Raw genomic sequence first — 20450 nt, 5'->3', positions numbered from 1 at the left:
GCACATAATTCTTTAAAAACTAGAATTGCACAAGAAGAATTCAGAGTAGCTATGAGCAACCAAGAAATAACAAAACACTATTAAAAATGAGAAAATAGAACAGAATGCGAAACATAAGAAAAACAACACATCTGGAAAACAGATCAAGAAGAGTAAATGTAAGAATAAGTAAGACTGCTAGAAAGTTGTGAGCAAAAAAGAGAACCTAGACGCAGTAATGCAGGAAGTAATTCAAGAAAATCATGCTAGAGAGATAGAACATGAAAGGAAAATAAAAATAGAAAAAATTTACTGATCACCACCTCAAAGAGATCCTTTGTACATATATACCATGGAGGGCATAGCACTCTTCAAGATCTATAAAGAAATAAGGGGGGAAGGATGGGTGGATGGGGAAGCAAACGGATGAGAGAAGAAAACAAGGGCTGAGGAAAAGAAGACAAGGGAGGATCCTTGGGTGGAGGATGGTTAAGTAATAGCAAAGCAAGTTAAGGAGCAGAATTTAATTAAAGAGTCAGGAGGCAGAGGAAAGGTGTGTGTGTGTGTGTGTGTGTGTGTGTGTGTGTGTGTGTGTATCTTTGGTGAGGACAAAAGGAGAAAAAAAGGATAAAGTAAATAAGGTGTGCAGCAGAGAACCAAAGAACAATTTACAAGGAAGTAAAGAAAAAATGGATATTCATAAATATAATCTCTTCCACTAATATATACACTTTGTTGATCTGGTAATTTCTTGTTATCTATTTTGAATCCTCTCTGATATTCTGCTGGGCACATGACATGTTCTCTTTTTGTTTTGTATTCCTTTTCTGTTTTTCTTACTGTTTTTTTTTTTCCCAAATAAAATAAATTTTTAAAGAAACTCATTTTGTGATAAACATTCTATCACATTTTCTACAACATTATCATTTTACTGGGAAAATTATGGGATTTTAGCTTTCAATAAAATTTATATAACAAAAAAACAACTTTTTTTTTTGAAATGCCCTCTTTAAGGAGCAGCTAGGTAGCCCAGTGGATAGAGCACCAGCCCTGAATTCAGGAGTTCAAATCTGATCTCAGACACTTAACACTTCCTAGCTGTGTGACCCTGGGCAAGTCACTTAACCCCAGCCTCAGAAAAAGAAAAAAAAAAAAAAGAAAGAAAAAAGAAAAAAGAAATGCCCTCTTTGGAAAAAAAAAAAAAAGTTATAAAATCCATTTAACTGAGCCAGAAACCAGAGATATTAGAAAGATGCATAGCAAAAGTGCATGCTTCTTCTAAAAACTATTTGATTAAAAAAAAAAAATTCACAATAAGATATATAACTAATCAAATAGTTGGGAAAAAAGAATGTTTTCACAAAATAATATTTTCAAATGAAAAGATTTTTCCCAAATTGAAAAAGAGTAAGTAAAGAAGAGTACTGTATCTTAATTGGCAGAAGAAATTAGAGATTTCACTTGACAAATGCTGTCAAGATTTTCATAAAAGATCTCAGAAAATGAATAAAATCAATTCGAAGAACAATGAGGCTATGACAGAGATGAATGGGATGAAAATACGCAATAAGATAGACTATGAAGGCAGCAGATGCCAATAGGACAGAAACTTTTGAAATCTGGTGTAACAGCTGAGTACAGTAAAGGAAATTTATATCAGCCAATTATATTTTTTGATGGATGAGCTATAGTCAACGTGAAAAAATAAAATTACAGAAAACAAAGCATGTCAAAAGCCAGTGAGTGCCATGAATAGTCTATTTGGTCTTGGCAGGAACATGCTTCTCTACTTAAACATCCACAAGTTGGATAAAAAAATTTATGGAATTCTGTATCATAATCTAACTATAAAAATAACAAAAAACACATTCCCAAAGTTACTTTCTGTAGTGATAAAAATGAATGCTAAAATGAGATTATATTAAAATATATATGACATATAGGTAAAGTAAACCACACATGTCTGGGATAATAAAAGAGAAAATGGCCATCTTGATTTTATTAGTATCTTATACAGAGACCTGGAAACTATTTTAGCAGTTATATTAGGACTTATTGCTTACTTGCAATGAGTTCTGCAAGCATTCTACCCAGACAGCTCCATTCCTGATCATGCCATCTTCTTTTGTCAATTTTACCATTCAAATAACCTTATAAATTACATCTCCATGGCTTTATCTGCTAATATATTCTGAAAAAAGAAGCTTCTTAGTTTACCTTTTTTACAGTCTTATCTGGTTCAAGAGCAATATCTGGAATGTTGGCATCCACCATAAGAGAAAACAAGTTCAAAATCAGGTTGGAATACCTAAAAGGATCAGGAATAAGAGAAGAAAGGAAGAAAAAGGTAAAGTAAGTATTCTGCATTTCTTTCATATCAATAGTTCATGACATATATAGAAATAAAAAGGACAATTTCTTTTTTTCTAGCAACCACCATTTCAAGTAAATTAAACTATCAAATGAGAAAATAACTTGCAAATGTCAATGTGCAATATAAATATTAGATAGTACTATAATTATTATTAAAATATCTAGCTTATTCATAAAATGCCTTTACTCTGTGACAACTTGGTACAAGACAAATTATACTGCTATTCTCTAGTTCTCTGGTGAAATCAGAACCTAAACTCCTGGAATGAGTTTTAGACCAAACATTACCTGGATAAATCCTCTCCATTATGAATAGTTTTCCAGTGTTTCTGGCAATGCTCGTTACAAAGTATGGAACATAGCTAATACATTCTCATAAGGAGAATATTTAATTTCAAATGCATATTTGACAGCTGGAGCACAGTATCACTTATTCCTGCTGAACAGTGCCTTCTATAATATCAGCTTTTTACCCAGTTGAATGTAACACTTATGGCTGAAAGTATGTGTTTGATAAACACTTGTTGACTAACAGACTATTAGAGGGGAAAATACCTAGTAACTTTTTCTATGAAAAGTAGAACTAGACCAACTATGAACTGAAGACATTCATATAGTTCAAGTATAAGTTAGAGAAATCAGGAAACTGAAACTTAACCTAGTAATGCAAAGGAAAGGAGATGGAAGAGAAAGAAAGAATTTGATTTTTAAAGTCAAATTAGACAATCTTTTACATTAATCCTTGGGGAGGAAAACATATATCTTTAACCAAGTGCTTCGTATGGGTGTCTGACAGTAAAGATCCCCAGATAAAAGTAGTGCAAATTTTAATTTTATTCTCCATTTCTCTAAACTAAAGGGAGTTGATCATTTGGAGATATCTATTTTATTGGCATTTTTCGTTTGCAAATGCACTATTGTAATAATAGATTTGTATTGAACTTTTTTCTCCCCTTAATCAGGAAGTTTAAATATTCAAAGAATGACAAGTACTAGGTATATCATAGAAGACTCCATATAAATTAGTACTCCAGATAAATTAGTACTCAGAGAAAAATCACTAGTGTATAATAACGATACTTGGAATACAATGGTAATGTAAGTTCTAGTGACAAAATGACCATCTAAATCTTAAATTGCCCATTTAACATTTTCAAAAATTTATGTTACCTATGAAAGTCGGCAAGAGCTATATTAAAATTTTTTATCCTGATAAAGTCCTTTAGTCTTCACTAAAAATAAACCTTAGGAATATTATTGCTCGGTAAGAAATGACCAGCAGGAGGAATATAGAGAGGCCTGGAGAGACTTAAATCAACTGATGCTGAGTGAAATGAGCAGAACCAGAAGATCACTGTACACTTCAACAACAATACTGTATGAGGATATATTCTGATGGAAGTGGAAATCTTCAACATAAAGAAGATCCAACTCACTTCCAGTTGATCAATGATGGACAGAGGTAGCTACACCCAGAGAAGAAACACTGGGAGGGGAATGTAAATTGTTAGCACTAATATCTGTCTGCCCAGGTTGCATGTACCTTCGGATTCTAATGTTTATTGTGCAACAAGAAAATGATATTCACACACATGTATTGTACCTAGACTATATTGTAACACATGTAAAATGTATGGGATTGCCTGTCGTCGGGGGGAGGGAATAGAGGGAGGGGGGGTAATTTGGAAAAATGAATACAAGGGATAATATTATAAAAAATATATATATATATAAAATAAAAAATAAACCTTAGGTAATTAACTTTTCTCTTACAAAAGAAAATTACTTAGAAAATTGGGTGTAGCCTAGAGAATTTTGACCTCATAAGGTGAATTGACTATTGGGAAAGGATTTCTGTGTGAGGTTAAACAAATCACTCAGTTATTCTGAAGTTCAATGGCCACAGCAGGTATTAAAAAAAAAATGTACACTTCAATTACTTTTCCTTTTAAAAAAAGAATAATTTCTAATAGCTAATTGCTAGAACTAAAGATATATAAACACAATTTTTTCCACAAATAGATTGTGGACATTCTAAGTAGATGGAAGGAGGAAAGTGGGCAGGGGCTGGCAGAAAAGGAATGAGAATTATGCCTGTCAATTCAAGTGGTACTTCCAACTGGAAATTGTTATCCCCTCAAGTCCTGTTTCTTTATATGTATGTATGTATGTATGTATGTATGTATGTATGTATGTATGTATGTCTTTGTATCACCACCACATATTACCTGCCTAATACTAAGAAGATGTCTACTAAATGCTTGCTGAACGGAATAATGTTTGGAGGGAGTGGGTGACTGAAAAAATTATTGCATATTATGTATTTAATTTATTTAAATACAAATCTAAATGGATGTGTTGATCTATAAAATTAAGTTGGCTACAGTGGTTCACTGTATTTAAAAGTAAATATAATGGAAAGACATTAAAACCCTCACATTATTTGATATCTAAAATTTTCTACTTTTTAACTAAGATAAAAGCTGTCAGATCAATTACGTTTGAAAGGCAATGTATTCTTTTCCCCTTTTCAAATCTGTGTTTATACCATTGTGTGAGCATACCACTATATTTCCACCTCATATTTATTGCCTAGAATTGTTCTATGCTGATATATTCAAAGATTTCTAATAACCTTTAAATGTTTTTCTGGCCATGGCTGCTCCTTTAATATGTACTTTCCATTTTTTATCACTGCCCTCTCACTAAATGCTTTTACATGTGTCAGCATTAACTTACACTTTCCATTTATTGGACCAGTCACCAGTGCAATGCTCAGTGAATCTGTTGGTCACACTGTCTTTCATCATTAACTCTAAGGTTTGTTTTTTTTCCCCTCCCTTAAGTCAGTGTACAGTTTTTAAATGGATGCTTTTGTATTGGATTTAATCCTTATCTCAGGCAAATTTTTGAAAAATGAAAATAGAGAAAATATCCTTTCAGATACTACACTGAGGAACCCAGTATAAATGAATGGGAGTTTTTAATCATCTTTTTTTTTTTCTTTTTTCCTTCATTTTCCAATATATTTTAGAATGAAGTTTAAACATTTTGTTAATTGAAAAAGAAATCATACTTCTTACTTTTGATAAACAAATCTTATTTAAAAGCTCTGTCTATCCAGGGAGAGTACTATTATCTATGTATATATGTATATACACACATTAATTACCCCTGTTGCATTTTAATTCTCGGTCCATTATTTAGAAACACAACATTTTATTAGATATGTTGTAGCAGTGTTGAAAGGTGGACTAGCTATTTGTAATCTGATGTGGTCACTTAGCAGATAATGCTAGTTTTCTTTGAGACTGGTTCCCTAAGGAAGTATGGGATATCAATCCACATTTTAAACACAGGAGAAAAAAGTACTGGATAACTTAGAAGACCTGGTTTCTAGTCTGATACTAATGAGCTATATGACTATGGATAAGGAATTTACCTTTCTGGGCCAAAGTTCCTCAAACATATGATATCATCGCATTTTTTAAAAAGTTATTTGTATAGGACATATTGTACTATTGGACTTGTAGGGGAAAAGGAAATACTGAAAGGGGGTAAAAATCTGGTTTGTTTCAACTACACTTGGCATCACACCCAGATCTGCTTCTAAGCCGTAGTAATATATAAATGTCCAATTAAATTCAAATGAATTTTTTTAATTGAAATGATTCTTTTAAAAGGCTATTCATTTCTAAATTTGTTTTCTACATCAGTTGATTGTGATATGCTTTATCATCATGATATGAAAAGTTTGAAAAGTTTGGGGACAGAATGAAAAAATGAAAAAAAAAAAAGAAGACAATAAAAGCAAATTACTATCATACATTGTACTTAAAAAGATGTGCTCCCAAGAACTATTTTAAATAATTGTTGCAACTTCTTGCCTGGTAATAAAATTAACTTACTAAATTTAATTTTGGGCACCATGGATATATTTAAAATCCTTTCTCAAAAATCATAATATATACAAATAATTGTTTTTTTCAACAATCATATTTAATGTGGATTGAAAGAATAAACAAAATTATCTCTTCAAAACAGTTCATCAGTTAATTTTCAAATTGTAGTTAACAAGTTAACAAACCATTCACATTTGTATTCTGAAAGTACTGGAATTCATGTTTAAACATAAAGGTCTGAGTTACTGAGGAAAATAGTTTAAATAAGTGAAAAGCACACTTAAAACAAAACTCAAATGGAATTTCCCAGCTTTTTTTTTATATTGAAAAATATAGTGTGTGTGTGTGTCTTTCATCTACCAAGGTTTTCTGGTATGGATTATTAAGCCTATCTTTTTCTAATAACCATGGATCTCACTGAGAAGGCCCCGTACCATTCTGGAGCTTGATGCAATAATTACAACACATGCCCAAAAGAAATGTGGAAAACTTCACTTTTTAAAAGGAATCTCCCTTCTATTTGGGCTATGTGAAAAGCATTATACATAACACTTGTTAACATCTTTGTTACACATTGTTACATATTTCCCTGTTTTATATTTTGCACAATAGTGATATTCAGAGGACAACTGAATAAATATTGTTCTTTTGACATTCATATAATTTTTAAAAATGATTTTAACAGATACAGTGTATAGGTGAATATGAAGAGAGTCCTCAGATTTACATTTGCTCCTTTATGTCAAATGCTTTGTAATAAGTAATAAATACATCAGAATCATATATTCTCTACATAGTTATTCCATTTACATATCTTCATAAAGAATATCTGTTAGGATTACTAAGTGAGAACTGAGGTTTTCTGGACAATTACAAGGTGAGAACTCAGGTTGACTTGATAGAGGGGGCAAGCTCATTGGCTGAGGTGGTTCTTCCCAGAAGCCCTTGCATTATCCCACGCCCATTCTCTGGGAGAATAAAAGAGAGGACAGCACTGGGCGCAGAGCAGATCGGCCTGGAGAAGGATAAGAGCTGGAGGAGATTCAGAGCCAGGATTCAAGAGGAAGACTCTGAATTGCATCAGGCTTGACGGGGCTCTCTGCAGGAAGGGAAGTCACTTCTTTGGACAAGAGTTAACAGCAACTGCCTGGAGACAACGGTTCGTTACAGGAAGAAGAATCTGTCTGAGAGATTTGAGTAGACACAGCAGATCTCTTCCCAGAGAGCGATCCAGCAGCTTCTGGAGACGACAGCTCGTTACAATTGGCGTCCACACGTGGGGCAAGGACTTTTGCTTATCCTGACAAGAGGAGCTAGACCAGACCTTCGCAATTTGGCGCCTGAACAGGGACAGACACAGTCCTGATTCCAGTGGAAAAGCTTCCAATCTAGATCTCAGTCTCTCTGACCCAGAACCGTGAGTAACAAGGAAACTTTGTTAAAGATTAAGTGAGCGTGCTAATAGATAAATAAGGAACTTAACTTGTTAAGGGCTAAACCAGGAATCTCTTATAGTGAAATGGGGCAAACACCTTCTGTTCAAGGAAAATGTTTAGAGAGCATCATCAAGGTTATGAAAAGCCAAGGATTGATTATAATTTTAGAGGAGATTACTGAACTTTTAAGAACTGTGAAGGTTATATGTCCTTCTTTTTCTCTGGAAGAAGAATTGGATCCAGATGAATGGGAATTAGTAGGAAAGCAATTAGGTGAACACTACAATTCCAGGCCAAACTCAGTTTCCAAAGATACAATTCATACCTACAATTTAATCCAAATGGCTTTAAAAAATGTTATTCTAAAGGAAGAGATGAAGGAGCAAAATGGGGAGGTGTCAACTAAACTAGGTGAAAAGAATGAATCAGATAACAATGAAGTTAAGTACAATTCTGAGCAACAGCAACAGGAGCATCTCCCATCTCCTCCCTCAATTAACCCTTCATGGGTGGAGCAAGAAGGAGAAGAGGAAGAGGCAGAAACACAAACAGAATTGTCTGTGAAGCAGTCTAAGCCTATGACAAGATTAGAAAAAGCATTGGTTAAAGCTAAGAGAGAAGGACAGGATATAAGTGATTTTATACATGCATATCCTGTGATTGAAAATATTGACTCTGTAGGTAAAAAAAGGAGAAGATATGCACCTTTAGATTTGAATAAAATTAAGGATTTGAAAAAAGGTTGTACCCTTTATGGGGCTACATCAGCTTATGTCAAAATGTTACTAGATGGTTTGTCTTATGAAGTCCTAACCCCGAATGATTGGAAATCCATAGCAAGGACATGTCTGGAACCTGGAGAAAATTTATTATGGCTTGCGGAATTTCATGAATTATGTAAAATTCAAGTCAGATGCAATTTGGAAATAGGAGTTAACACACAATTCACTTTTGAGCACTTGGCTGGTGAAGGTCGGTATGGAGAGAATTCGGAACAGATTAATTATACCATGATAATATATGAACAAATTGCTAAGGCTGCAATAAAAGCTTGGGGTGTCCTTCCTGGACAGAAAGATCGTGGAGAGGCTTTCACTAAAATACAGCAAGGTCCCAATGAACCTTTTGCAGATTTTGTGGGACGTTTGCAAACTGCTGTCAAAAGAACTATTGGAGAAAATGCAGCTACAGAAATAATGACCAGACATCTGGCTAAGGAAAATGCCAATGAGATTTGCAAAAGAATTATATGGGGATTAGACAAAGATGCTCCTTTAGAGGAGATCATAAGACGCTGTGCTACAGTGGGAACAAATGCTTTTTACACCCGGACAATGATGAATGTGGAAAGACAGGGTCCCTCCTGGCAAGGGCCTTCTAGAGAAACTCGGCGATGTTTTCAATGTGGAAAAATTGGACATCTAAGAGCTCAGTGTAGGTATAGAGATACAGTGAGAAGAGAGGGTGAAAGAAGACCTAAAACCCCATGTCCAAAATGCAACAGAGGACTCCATTGGGCATCAGAGTGTAGAATAATTCAGGGAAATAGGATGAGGGGCCCAGATCCAGGGCCCCAGGCAAAAAAGACTTGGGGCATGATGACAGCTGATGTTATACCCAAAGAACCTTTAGAAGGCCAGGACTCTGATTTAATCAACCAGCAGAAAAGCAATCACGTGGCAGAAAGGGATTACCTGATAAGTGAGTCAAAAGGCAATCAGATTGCAAAAATGGATTACACTTGGGGAGAATACAGGCCTTTTAAACCAACAGGGCTGTGTCCAGTGCAAACAATTCCAATGTAATTGCCAGATGATGAGAAGAGATTTAGAAAGTGGTAAATAGAAGGTAATTAGATAGGTTAACTGCCTGGGAGAGAGGGTTTGCTTGTATTTCTTCAGCAGGAGAAGGAATCAGATGGGTGCCAACGAGTCGTATTCGCCTTGTCCATCAGAGAGAGACAGAAAAAGAGAAAGACCTCAAAATAAAGGAGAAGATCTAAGAAACATCTGACACTGAAAGAGCATGGATAATAAGAAGACTGTTAAAGAACTTTAAAAACCAGCAGGAATCATTGGACTTCCTCACACAAGATGAGACTAATGGACAATGGACTTATGGACATTTATAAATTTTCAATTTATGATTATGTTATATACTTCTAGCATGTGTTACGTTACTATGTTACTATGTGCTTATGTAATTTATGTAATTATCTGTAATACTTCCCATATTGATGGATTTATGTTTCAAGGTCATGACTGTCCTATGTTCTAAATCAAAAGAAAGGGGGAGATGTTAGGATTACTAAGTGAGAACTGAGGTTTTCTGGACAATTACAAGGTGAGAACTCAGGTTGACTTGATAGAGGGGGCAAGCTCATTGGCTGAGGTGGTTCTTCCCAGAAGCCCTTGCATTATCCCACGCCCATTCTCTGGGAGAATAAAAGAGAGGACAGCACTGGGCGCAGAGCAGATCGGCCTGGAGAAGGATAAGAGCTGGAGGAGATTCAGAGCCAGGATTCAAGAGGAAGACTCTGAATTGCATCAGGCTTGACGGGGCTCTCTGCAGGAAGGGAAGTCACTTCTTTGGACAAGAGTTAACAGCAACTGCCTGGAGACAACGGTTCGTTACAGGAAGAAGAATCTGTCTGAGAGATTTGAGTAGACACAGCAGATCTCTTCCCAGAGAGCGATCCAGCAGCTTCTGGAGACGACAGCTCGTTACAAATATCCTTGGTGAAAACCATATTCAAAAAATATTTTATAGAGATAGTAAAATTTTGGATTGGTAGCTGTAAATGCATTTTTGTTTGGCATTTTGATAATGTCTTTTTATCCCTATGTTTTTAAAATAATTTTCTCTTTGACACTGATACATTCAAAAGAATACCAGCTCAAAAATAAGACATATATTCTATTCCAATTTGTAATATTTAAAACCTGAATGACCTTTAACATCTCTGGACCTCAACTCAAAAGACAAATCTACAAATGGATTTCATCAGTTGGTAAATATCGAAATCAGGTTTATTATACACTTTAAAGCCAAAGGGAAAGAAGCTTTATACAGTAGATTAAAATAAGTGCTGGGACTCAGATTATGTACTTCTTATTGCAAATTTCATTCTTAAGAAAATGAAGAAAGTAGTGAAGAAATGAAGAAAATGAGGAAAACTATCAGACCACCATAGGCATGATCTAAATAACAACCAATATGAATATGAAGTAGAAGTGATGAACAGATTTAAGGGATTAAATCTGGTAGATAAGAGTGCCTGAAGAACTATGTTCACAATACTATAGAGGACACATCAATAAAAAACATTCCAAAGAAAAAGAAAAGCAAGAAAGCAAAGTAGCTGTCTGGGGAGGCTTTGCAAACTGCTGAAGAAAGAAAGAAAATAAAAGGTAAAGGGGAAATGGAAATACCCAATGAATACAGAATTCCAAAGAATAGCAAAAAAGATGAAAAGATTTTCTTTAATGAGCATTGCAAAGAAATAAAAGGAAAACAAGACTGGGAAAGATAAAAGATCTCTTTAAGAAGAGAGATATTGGGGCAGCTAGATGGTGCAGTGGATAGAATGTTAGCCTTGAAATCAGGAGAACCTGAATTCAAATCTGGCCACAGACACTTATAACTTCCTAGCTGTGTGACCCTGGGCAAGTCACTTAACCTCAATTGCCTCGGGGGAAAAAAAGAAAAAAGGAAAAAAAAGAAGAGATATCAAGCACAATGTTTCATGAAAAATGGGCATGGCAAAAGTCAAAAATAATAGGGACTTAACAGAAGCATAGATTAAGAAGGGGTAAAAAGAATAACAAAACTATACAAGAAAGATCTTGACATCACCAACAACATAATGGTGCAATTATTGATCTAGGAATCAATACATCCAGGAGAATGAAATCAATTGAGATTTTGGAAACATTACTAACAATAAAGCTAGAAACAAATATGAACTAAAAGTAATAAAACAAGTTAAATTGAAGGTCTTAGGGTAAGATATAATTTATCTGACATAACAGGTATGACTAGGAAATTGTAAGGTGGGAATTGTGAACAGAAGAGGTAAAAGTGAAAGCAGGATAGCACTATGAACTAAGAAGATATACTTTGATATTACTATTACTGTGACTAGCTTATCTCAGTCATACAACTCTCTGGTAACATCTTTTCTTTTGATTTGACAACTAATGTAAAAAACAACACTTCACATATATGAGAATTATGCTATGAGAATTATACTTTGAAAATTTAGTTTTATATTAAATATGCAGATTACAGAAAACAACTAAAATCAGAGATTTTTCAATAAGGAGGTAAAGTTAATGTGAAATTATAACAACAATAATAACTAATGTTTTGTAGCACTTCAGGGTTTGTTAAACACTTATTTCCTTATTTTATCTCTCATAATATCACTCTGATAGGTGCTATTTTGACCATTTTGTTTTGAGCTTTGTATATCTGGAGATATACGTATATGTATGTGTGTGAATATATAAGTATATGGGTATGTATATATATATTTGGAAATATAAGTATATATTATATATGTATAACTGGAGATATATACATGTATATAAATGTATATACACATGTATATAGTAATAATTCAAAAGATCTATCATTTTACCGATGTAGCTATGCCACCTATCAGTTCAGACTGCAACCAATTTTTCATATTCATGTCATCAAATATCAATGCACATTTTGCCTTAATTTGGAGGATCTTGTCAAAATTTTAATAGAAATTTCTATCTCTTTATTGTCTGTAACAGATATTAGAATATAAGCTATAATTATCCTTAGGTTAATCTCTAATGTTCACTGTGAGCATTGAACAGCAAGATAACTAAGTGGTCTATGCTTTGGGGCATATAATGAAAAATTCACTCTGCCAATGTTTGTCTATCTGAGGAGAAGATAAGAGACACCTTTGTTTTTCATTGCAACTTCCTTTTATCTTCTAGATTTACTTAATATACAAATGAATAAGAATGTTGATGTGGTTCAGTACTTTTAACAAAGATTTACTGGCAACTGGATAAAGAGCTTGTTTAGATTATAACAGTAATATTTATAAACAATCTAAAATTACCATTATTATTAGATCCTTCTCATACCACTGGTACTTCAACACCACTAAGGAATCAAAAGGTCCAAGAAGGGTTGAGGACCATTTTATATTTTCCTTTTCCTTAAAAATTTCCATGCACATAGAATTAGTGGTAATAGCAGATATAAATAAGTCAATATCCACCGGGAGGAAGATTCTTAGTTAACTGGTCCTAGGGAGTTATGATTGGTCCTAGCAAAATAACTAGCAGATATGATTATTGAGCCATTGTCAGTGATCTGAGAGATAATGTACAGGAAAAGTACTACAGGAATGGGGAAGGAATGATTATTTTAGTTTTAAAAAAAAGAAAAAGAAAAAGGGTGTTTTATATAAAAACCACAATGAGTCTAATTCAATTTCTGGCCAAATTCTAATTTTTTTGTTTGTCCCTTGAGAGTAGGTTTCTTTACCTTGTCTACAATGACCACTCATGGGTTTGATCCCATGAATGACCAATATGGAAAATTCAACCTACTCCAATATCCACCTGGGCCAGTTTGCTCTTCGTTAGGCACCCTATTTTATTTATCATACTTGTGTTTGATTTCATGAGGATACCTGATCAGCTTTAGTTCAATGAAGCTCAGAGCTCCAAAGCACAAAGAGTCCCCCAGTTTCACTCTCCCCATTAGGAGAAATTGTAGCCATGTACCACTATATCCAGCTTTGAATTGTTTAAAAAGGATGGTTATTAATATCTAGAAAATGATTATGAGGATTAAGAAGAGCCTTTTTTGTAATGTTGTAATGTTACTCAATCTGGTAGGTGAGAGGTTGTTGTACATATCCTTTGCCTAGACTATGCCAAAATATTTAAAATATTATTTATGTGGAAATGCTGGAGAATTTGAGAAAGACAACAACATAATCATAAACCTTCCAAAATTAATGATTAAATAACAACTTTTAAGAGCATCCTAATGGAATGCAGGAAGATCTGTGCTTGGCTCTAAGTTATATAAGATTTTTATCAATAACCCGGATAAAGGCATATGTGGCATGTTTATGAAAATTAAAGATGACATAAATACCAAAGGCATAGATAAAAAAAGAACATGACAGGATTTAAAAAGTAAAATTAAGCTCCATGAAGATAGACTCATTTTTATTTTTGTATCTTTAGCACTTGCTACATAGTAGGTATTTAGTGAATGCTTATAGAATTTAATTGAAAAGATTGAGATGAGTAACAGTATATTTTAAAAAGATCTAGTTATTTAAGTAGTTTTCAAGCAAAATATGAGTCAACAACTTCATATATTGTAGAAAAACTAGTAAAAATTTTGGATCTTGTTAAAAAGAACAGTGTCTAGAGGTAGGGAGATGCATTGTGCTGTGTTTCCTGTTTAGAGCATTATTTGTGTTCTGATTAAGGTACAACATTTTTAAAAAGGATATTGAAAGCACAAGTGCAACCACAATGGTCAACAGTCTAAACATTATGGCAAATAAGAATTGATTAAAGGAATTAGACATGTTCAGTCTAGATAAAAAGGAAAGGGGGAGACACTATATGTAGGGCTCTTACATGCAAAAGGGACTAGATGTTTTACTTGTATGCAGAGAGCAGAATTAGGAGCAATTGGAGCCAGAGGACAGAATTAGTCAGTCAAAGAAGATTTAACCTCTTTGTAAAAAAAAAAAAAAATCTCTTAATAATTAAAACTATTTAAAAATAGAATTGGCTGTCTTAGTATTAAGTTTTCCTTCAAAAGAGGTCTGCAAGTGAAGTTTGGATGAATTCTTAGTTAGGAAAGGGTTAGAGACTAGATGATATCCAAGGTTTGTGAAAGTTGGACCCAAAGATTCAAGGACTGGATTTTTCAACATAATGCTATAAGTATAAAGTAAAGCCATGTTTAGAATCAGGCCTTTTGACACCAAATCTAGTATTATGCATATTGCTATTCAAACATTTTCTAATGAGATAATAAGAAATGTTGTCACCTAGGTCACTCTGGAAAAGGAACTACAAAGAAGCCTGAAGACCGTGCAGGTAGGACTTTACTTTGATCTCCGTATTGAAGGAGGTATGTGTGTGTGTGTGTGTGTGTGTGTGTGTGTGTGTGTATATATATATATATATATATATATATATATATATATATAAAATGTAACATGAATAAATTAAAAGATTTTCACAATTATCAATAGTATGTAGCTAATTTTACCTTCGCAGGTGAAGAAAAGCTGTATAACATTGTTTTCGGAACTCTTGATACTGCTCACTTTGTGTTCCTCCCATCCCTTCTACCATTTCTTTATTCAGCTTCATTGGAGGAGGGAGAGGCTTTGGATCTCGACCCAAAATATATCCAAAGTCGATGTGGAAGAGTTTACCTACATTTGGAGAAAAGATTTATTTCTATTAATTTTTTAAAATTTAAGAATTAGAAGCTTAATTCATACAGTACTTTTAGAAATATTTATCTGAATAGAACTCATTCTCTTCTTTTTTATAAGGCATACTAGCTCATGATAAAGTACATAAAAATTTATTGCCAAATAATTATGGCGTTATGAATTATCTTTAAAAATTTTCATTTCTTATCCCTAATCTTTCAAGACCACAATTATACCATAACAACAACAAACAAACAGAAAATTGTCACGTGCCCAGAAGAAAATCAGGGAGGATTAAAAATAATTATGTATGTGTGTATACACACACACACACACACACACACAAAATAAATGAATTGTTATTAATTTATTATTAATAGTAATTATCTGCAAGAAAAGATACATAATAGTAGAAGAAATTATATTCATGAGTGTCTGTCTTTACTTTCTTGTAGGTTGTTCTTTTGTTTTCTGTTACCCACCTTTTTTTCTTTATTCTTTTCTCCCCTTTAATTCCCCACCCCTACTTCCCCCAAGTAGGTTATAGTTAAGAACAGAAGTATTTATATATACATATATAGATATATACATTCACATGACTCTACCTCACATATATGTTCACATACACATACCTATTTCTACATACAGAGTAACATACATACATATCACACACACACACACACACACACACACACACACACACACACACACACACACACACACCCTACCTTTCTTATCCCTGCTAGCTTTTTGCTCTAGATCTGCTCTTTAACTTTCCTTGCCTATTACTTAGCTTCCCTCCTATGCATGGATTCCTCCCTTGTCTTCTTCCCTAACCCTTTGCTCCTCACTCTTTAATTCTTTATAAATAAATATACAGTATTTCCTATTTAATCCATTTCTGATGTAAGTAGGTTTTCAACTTCAAGTTCTCTTCACCTCTCTAATGCTTCTGTGTCTATTCTTCTTTTGTCTATTTACACCATTTGTATAACATAATTACTATCTTTACCTTAAGTCTGCCACAGTATTTCTTGACTTACCCTACTGTGTTGTCAATCTTAAATATATGGTATCCATTTACTATGTAAAGAAACAAATAATTTGTCCATATTAAATTGATCTTATATGTTAAAATTAGCTCTCATATGTTAAATTTTCTACTGACATCGGTTTACATTGATAGGAAATTCTGAAAATGTCCAAGTTCATTGAATGTTCATTTTTTCACATTCAATATTATGGATAATTTTGCTGGATATGGTATTTTTGGCCATAGGCCTAGCTCTTTTAATTGCTGGTAGATATGATTCCAGGATCTGCAGTCTTTTATTGTGATTGCTAATAAGTTCTGTACAATTCTAACTGTAGCTCCAGCATATTTGAATTGTGTTTTTCTTTTCCTTGTTTTTTGCAAAAATTTTTCTTTGATCTAGGGCAGTGATCCTCAAACTTTTTAAATAGGGGGCCAGTTCACTGTTCCTCAGACTGTTGAAGGGCCAGACTATAGTAAAAACAAAAGCTCACACTCTGTCTCCTCCCCTCAGCCCATTTGTCATAACCCGGCTGGGCTGCATAAACATCCTCAGTGGGCTGGATCTGGCCTGCAGGCCATAGTTTGAGAACCCAGATCTAGGTGTTTCAAAATTTGGCAATAATATTGCTGTGATTTTAAAAAAGTATCCCTTTGCAATAGTGATGAATGGATTTTTTCCTATTTCTACTTTCCCTCCTGTTCTTGAGTTTTTTCTTGCATTATTGTGTCACGGTTTTTGTTTTGTTTTGTTTTTTGGATCACAACTTTCAGATAGTCCAATTATTCTTATATTTTTTCTTCTTGATCTGTTCCCCAGATCTGTGATTTTTCTTATGTTTCCCATTCTAATCTACTTTTTCATTCTTTGTACTTTGTTTTCTTATTTCTTGGTATTTCATAGCTTCCCTTTGTCTAATTTTAATTTTCAAAGAGGTTTTTTCCCATCTTTGAAATTGTCTCTTCTTTTTTGTTAACTTTTTTTCATAATCTTGTTTTTCTTGGATGGTTTTTATTTTATTGTTTTTAGTATCTCAAAAGAGTAATGTGAAATGGCTGTCTGTCCAGAGAAAATTTATAGAACTGAAAAAAGAATTTAAAAAAAAAAAAAAAAAAAAAAAGAGAGAGAGACACCTTGAGAAATTCTTTTTTCAGTTCTATAAATTTTCTCTGGACAGCCATTTCACATTACTCTTTTGAGATAGAAATTTTTTTATTTCAGGGTTCTCCTCTGAACATGAACCCCAATTTTCCCTGTTCCCATAATAAGTTTTCATGGTTGGATTCTTTCATCTTTGCTCATTCATTTTTTTTTAAATAAGTATTGGTATAAGCAGCTCTAATGGTGGGGTGAGAGGATAATGCCTCTAGCTTCACTTCAGCTCTTCCCTCTGACCTGGAACCCCAAATCAAGAGGACCCTAACCCTGCAAGCAGTTTCCTTGCCCACTCAATGCCTCTGTGCTCACTGGGTGCTGGTTCCTTCTTGTGCAGGGCTGTATCTCTCTAGTACAGCAGGGCCTAGCATTCCCAATCAACCAAGGTTCACTCAGTCTGACAAGATTAAAACCATGACTGGACAAATAGTCTGGGGAGTGAAAGTCTCTGTAGTTCCTGGAGCTAATTTCAGAGGTCCCCACTTTCTGGTTGTGTAGAGGTAGCCTTGAGAAATGTACACTTCACATCAATTAATCCTGGGATCTTCATTTGGATCTTTCTGGGCTGTACCATGAGAATCCCTGTTTTGTCCCAAATCTTGATTTTTCATCAGCCTATGTTCCCCCTTAAGTGCAAATGTGATCTGTTTGTGGGGGAAATCTGAATGTGAAATTTACTGACCTACTTCTCCATCTTCTCAGAATCCTCCCCAAATCCTGTATTAAAGGCTATTTGAGCTGGCTAGAGCCAAAATGAGGAGTAAAAGCAGAGACTCACCTAAACTCTCTCCTAAACCTAAGCAAATACCTTTAAAAAATTACTCTAAACTTATTCTAGAGCAGCAGAATCCACAAGATGATGGAATGGAACAATTTTCCAGCCCAAGACAACTTGGAAGCTGCCAGGAAAGGTCTGTCTAACCAGGATGGGAATAAAGCACAGTCCAGCACAGGCCACACCCCAGAAAACCAGGCAATCTCTGAATCAGCAGCTGCAATGACTTTCAGAATTCTTGGCCCAGAGACAGTGAGGGTTTTAACAGCTGGTCAGAAGGATTATGTTGCTTTGCTCATACTTTGGTCCAGGTTACATTGTTGGGTGGCAGTTCCAGGGTGAGGAGGAGCACCAGAACACTAAAGTTTGCAACCACAATGGAGCTAGGACCATCCTCACAGTTCCGCAGAAAAGAGTACTTATGATTGTACCCAGATCAAAGAGAAGAAAGATCAGAAATGTAGTAAACTGTAGTAAACACACCTCTCTTTAGATGATACTGACTTGGAAGAACTAAAAACTTACAATTTCCTTGGAAGAATCATTAAAAATAACTACAAAAAACCCCTGAAGCATGGGATGGTCCATTTTCTACCCTGAAAGTAGAGCCCTATTTTAACAAAGAGTTAAAAACCAAGTAATAGTTTGAGAAAATGAGCAAACAACAGAAAAAGATTTTGACTATGCAAAGTCACTAGGGTGATAAGAAAGATCAAAATACACACCCAAAAAATAACAAAGTCAAAACTATATCCAAACACTCCAAGAAAAATATGAATTGATCTCAGACTGTGGAAGAGCTCAAAAAGGACTTTTGAAAATCAACTAAGAGAAATAGAGTAAAAATTGGGAAGAAAAATGAGGATGATGAAAGAAAATCATGAAAAACAAGTCAAGATCTTAGTAAGAGACACAAAAAATATTGAAGAAAATAACACCTTAAAAAATAGACCAAATAGTAAAGGAAATATAGAAAGCTAATGAGGAGAAGAATGCCTTAAAAAGTAGAATTGGTCAAATGGAAATAAAGGTTAACAAGTTCACAAAAGAAAAAAACCTCTTACAAAGGAGGACTGTCCAAATTGGGGGGGAGGGGGGAATCTAATGAAGAAAACAACTCCTTTAAATTATATTGGACAAATGGAAAAGGAGGTACAGAAAGTCACTGAAAAAAAATTCCTTAAAAATAAGAATTGAGAAAATGGGAGCTAATAAGAAATCAAGAAACAATAAAAACAAAAAGAATGAAAAAATAGAAAACAATGGAAATATTTCACTGGGAAAAAGAACTAACCTGCAAAATAGAGCCAAAAGAGATCATTTAAAAATTATTGGTCTACCATGATCAAAAAAGGAGCCTAGACATCATCTTTCAAAAAAAAATGTCAAGGAAAATTGTCCTGATATTCTAGAACCAGAGGGTAAAATGGAAATAGAAAGAATCAGCTGATCCCCTTCTTAAAGATATCCTAAAAATGAAAAGTCTGAGGATTACAGTTATAATTATATTCCACAGCTCCCCAGATTGAAGAGAAAATATTGAAAACAGCAAGAAAGAAACAATTCTATTATAATGGAGCCACAGTCAGGATAACACAAGATTATGTTTCTTTTTTAGGGATCAGAAGGCTTAGAATATAATATTCCAGAGGGCAAAGAAACAACCAAGAGTCACCTACCCATCAAAATTGAATATAATTCTTTTGGGGGATAAAAAGGATATTTAATGAAATAAAGGACTTTCAAGCATTCTTGAAAAGACCAGAGCTGAAAATTTAGTTCTCAAATACAATACTCAAGAAAAGCAAAAAAGGAAATAGGAGGAACAGCTAGATGGTGAAGTGGATAGTGCACCAGCCCTGAAGTCAGGAGGACTTCAAATCTGGTCTCAGACACTTAACATTTCCTAGCTATGTGACCCTGGGCAAGTCACTTAACCCCAAGCTAAACTGTTTATATTCCTACATGGGAAAATGATACTTGTAACTCATAAGAACTTTCTCATTATAAGGATAATTAGCAGAAGGCACATGTGTTATCTGCATCAGATGAAAACTATTGAAAGGGATATGGGAAAAATGAGACATTAATGCACTGTTGGTGGCATTGTGGACTGACCTAATCATTCTTTACAGCAATCTGGAACTATGCCCAAAGGACTATCATATCATGCATACCCTTTGTCTAAGTAATACCACTATTAGATCTGTATTCCAAAAGAGATTTTTTAAAAAGAAAGAAAAGAATCTACATGTACAAAACCTAGTTTTAGCAATTCTTTTCCGGGGGCAAAGAATTAGAAATTGAAAGGATGCTCATCAGCTG

At 34.1% G+C, this 20450-nt stretch overlaps 1 protein-coding gene across 1 annotated transcript in view; it reads right to left on the bottom strand.

Annotated features, from left to right (window-relative positions):
• Window positions 1-20450, bottom strand: part of PIK3C3 (phosphatidylinositol 3-kinase catalytic subunit type 3) — a 169010-nt gene that overhangs the window by 28074 nt on the left and 120486 nt on the right. The window contains exons 22-23 of the mRNA XM_074279240.1: window positions 14990-15158; window positions 2197-2287 (exon numbers count right to left, since the gene is read on the bottom strand). Coding sequence (XP_074135341.1) covers window positions 2197-2287; window positions 14990-15158 — 260 coding nt within the window. The remainder of the gene's footprint in view (window positions 1-2196; window positions 2288-14989; window positions 15159-20450) is intronic.

This window comes from Sminthopsis crassicaudata, chromosome 1 (assembly GCF_048593235.1).
Source record: "Sminthopsis crassicaudata isolate SCR6 chromosome 1, ASM4859323v1, whole genome shotgun sequence".
In the NCBI taxonomy this organism is placed as follows: Eukaryota; Metazoa; Chordata; class Mammalia; order Dasyuromorphia; family Dasyuridae; genus Sminthopsis; species Sminthopsis crassicaudata.
Note: the sequence above shows the minus strand (reverse complement) of the source record. Positions and strands in the feature narration are given on the sequence as shown.